At 58.0% G+C, this 3,137-nt stretch overlaps 1 protein-coding gene across 4 annotated transcripts in view; it reads left to right on the forward strand.

Moving 5' to 3' along the window:
- PAX5 (paired box 5) overlaps positions 1 to 3,137 on the forward strand; it is a 135,641-nt gene that overhangs the window by 2,519 nt on the left and 129,985 nt on the right. Inside the window, exon 1 of one of the 4 annotated variants that reach the window (XM_015615427.2) lies at positions 525 to 705. The exons of 2 other annotated variants lie outside the window; for them this stretch is intronic. In XM_015615427.2, the coding sequence (XP_015470913.1) occupies positions 663 to 705 (43 nt within the window). In that variant the 5' untranslated portion in view covers positions 525 to 662. Of the gene's footprint in view, positions 1 to 524; positions 706 to 3,137 lie in introns of those variants that run through there. One more of the 4 variants, XM_015615429.2, reaches the window with a different exon arrangement.

Raw genomic sequence — 3,137 nt, forward strand, 5'->3', positions numbered from 1 at the left:
CCGCCGCCGCCGCGCAGCCGCCGGCACCGCCAGCACAAAGAGCCGTCGGGCGGACAGCGCTGGGCTCCGGTCCGCCGGACAGAGGCGCTCGCCCCTCTCCGCGCCCAGTACCGCCCCGAAGCCCAGTGGTGGGTGCTGCGCATCGGCAGCCGCCCGGGAAGCGGCTGGACCAGTGGCTTAGCCCGGGGCGGCCGCTCCGCGGCCCCCCGACGGAGCCTCTGGAGGCTGCGAGCGGCGCGGGAACCGCATTCGGCCAGCGCTCTTGGATACCGCAACCCCTTTCGAGGCAGGACTCTTCGCTTTTTGAGGGGTTTTGTTCCATTTTATTTTTCACCTTTTTTTGGTTATTTTAATTTTTTCTTTTTTTCTTTTTTTTTTTTTTTTTTTTTTTTTTTTTTTTTTTTTTTTTTTTTTTTTTTTTTTTTTTTTTTTTTTTTTTTTGGTTTTGGTTTTTTTTGTTTGTTTAGTTTGGTTTAGGTTTTTTAGGTTGCTGTTTTCGGTTTTTTGTTTTGTTTTTATATGTTTGTTTGGTTTTTATTTGTTTGTTTGGTTCTGGTCGGTCTCCGTCTTTTTTCGCGGGCTCCCTCCCCCAGCCCGAAACCCGATCGCCGCCGGCGAATCGAGATCAGCTCGGCGAGGTCGCCCGCCCCCGGACCGCTCCGATGGAAATACACTGTAAGCACGACCCGTTCGCAGCGATGCACAGTAAGTGGCTGCCCTTCAACTTGTCTGAGCGGGCGCGACGGGCTCCGCGCGATCGTCTCCCTCCGCTGGCCATATCGGGTTGCCCGCCGACGTTCTCTTCCCCCCGCCAAGATCGGTGTGACGGTGGACGGCCGGCGGAGGGGTGCCGCGGGAGCGACCTGGTCCGGGGGCTGTTTTCCCGTAGAGAAAGGGCCGATATCACTGCGTGTGTGCATAGATGGATATATAAACACTAGACGTATGTACAGCCATCAGTACATATGGACGGGCGCTTGTGTACATGGATGAATGTGCACATGGATGTTACATAGATGTTACATATATGTACATATGTTTATCTTTCTCTCTAAATCAAATATCCGGGAAAAAAAGCCGCCAGGTATTTCTGACAAACGGAAAAGTTTGCTGCACGATATTCTTTTCTCTTTCTCAACATTTTGAAATTCGTTAATTGGAAATAAAGCAAAAAAACCCCAAAACACCAAAAGACAAAAAACTAAACCCCCTTAAACAAACAAACAAACAAATAGAAGCCTCCCAGAACCCCAGACAAATTGAACTAATGCAAAAGGCGATGAGCTGGGCTGGAGGGAAAATTTCTGTCTTTTTAAACCCCGAAGAATGGCGTCACGATCGCGGCGTGGGGCGGCGGAGCGGGCAGCCGGTGAAGTTAACAGGTCGTGCGCGATGGGTTCGCCCGAGATTTGTTGTGCTTGAGAGGTCGGGGAAGACTTATCCATTAGCACAGTGTTATGTGAAATGACATCTTCTCTCACGGTGAGTTAAACGCTGCATTACGGCGAGAGATTGAGAGGGAATTTAAGGTAGAACTAATCTCATTTCCCGGTGCACCGCTGCCTTTCGGCTCAAAGAAATTTGTTTGCAAAATAAACCACCGAGCTCCGGAACTGGAGATTCCCTCATTCTCTCCCTTGTCCTTTCCGCTCTTCCCGTTCATCGGCCCATTTCCCATCCCTCTTCCCGCCGCTCAATTTCTGGAGTTGTCCGGAGCTGGGACGGCGGCCGGTGACGGGCTCTGCCGCCCTGTGAAAGCGGACTTCACCTCACGCGGCAATGCCGCGTTCGACCCCAGCGGTTTTTTCTCTCCCGGCATTGAACCAAATCACTTTTTTTCAAAGGCGAACTTTAAGGTCGGAAAGCCCGCTGCGTGCGGTGCGGGGGCGGGGTGGGGGTGGGGGGTGGGAGCGGAATCCCCGCCGCCGGAGCCCCGGCGTGGCGAGCGGACACGCATCGCACAGAGGATGGGCTCCAGCGTGGAGCCGGACAGCCAGGCGGGAGCAGCCGTGGCAGGTTTTCAGCGGCGCCTCTGCCGTCATTCGGGGCTGTGAAAAATCGATGTCGTCCTCAGGAATTTCGGGGCAAACAGAAGGAATAAAACCAAAACGTCGTTCCCTTTTCTCCGGTCCCGACCGCGGCCGGGAAGCCTCCGGGGCCATTTGCTGCCAAACGATCTCCGGACCTACGGCTTCTCGGGGGCGTGAGGGTGGACGTGGGGTCGGGACCCCCGTGCGAAAAGGCGGAGGAGGACGGGGAGCCGGGGCCGAGGGAGGAGCGGGGTGGAAGCACGGCCACAGGGAACGGTGGCTGGGGCCGGAGCGGTCCCGAGCGAGATTTCGGTCCTTTCTGGAGCCGGCATGGTCCCCGCTGCTTCCTCGTCCCGCGTGGGCAGAGCCGATGGCCGCTGCCGTCCGGGGCCGCGAGGTGGACGAGGAGGGCTGGGCATAGTCGGAGCGGCCCCGACCCGCGCTGGCGGCTCCCCAGAACAGCCTCCCTTCGCCTCCACTCGCTGCCCTCCGGCCTCGGCTGCACCGTGGCTCTGGGTTAGGCCCGCGGAACCCTAATCGGTGCTCTCTAATCCTGAAATAGCCCCCGAGTCTCTACCCGTCCCTGCTCCCTGCGGAGGACCCGGGCTGAGGACAGGGGCCCGGTGTGGGGCGGCTGCCTCATCCCCGCACCGAGCTGCGCACGGAGCTCAATTCTTCCGCTGCTCCAGCAGCTCCCGGCCCGACGGGGCCCCCGGTCCGCAGCCGCCCGGGAGCGCGACCCCGGCAGAAAGGCACCGGTGGGCAATAACCGGGCTCGGCCCCTGTGCCACTGCCCGGGGCTGTGGCAGGTTTGGAGGAAGGGACGGTGGTGGCCCCAGCCTTTGTTTCCGGCGCCTGGAGGGTCGATGCTCCCAGTCTGAGCAGGCCCGGTTCCTGCCGGCCTCCGGGGACTGGGGACGGGCTCCGGGGGTAGAGTCGGCCCCTTCCCTGAGGAAGGCTTGTGTTAATGATGCCTTCTCTACCCTTTTCTTCCTGTTCTTTCCTTTTCTTTTTGCCTTCCTTCCTTCCTTCCTTCCTTCCTTCCTTCCTTCCTTCCTTCCTTCCTTCCTTCCTTCCTTCCTTCCTTCCTTCCTTCCTTCCTTCCTT

The sequence above is a fragment of the Parus major genome, chromosome Z (genome assembly GCF_001522545.3).
Source record: "Parus major isolate Abel chromosome Z, Parus_major1.1, whole genome shotgun sequence".
In the NCBI taxonomy this organism is placed as follows: Eukaryota; Metazoa; Chordata; class Aves; order Passeriformes; family Paridae; genus Parus; species Parus major.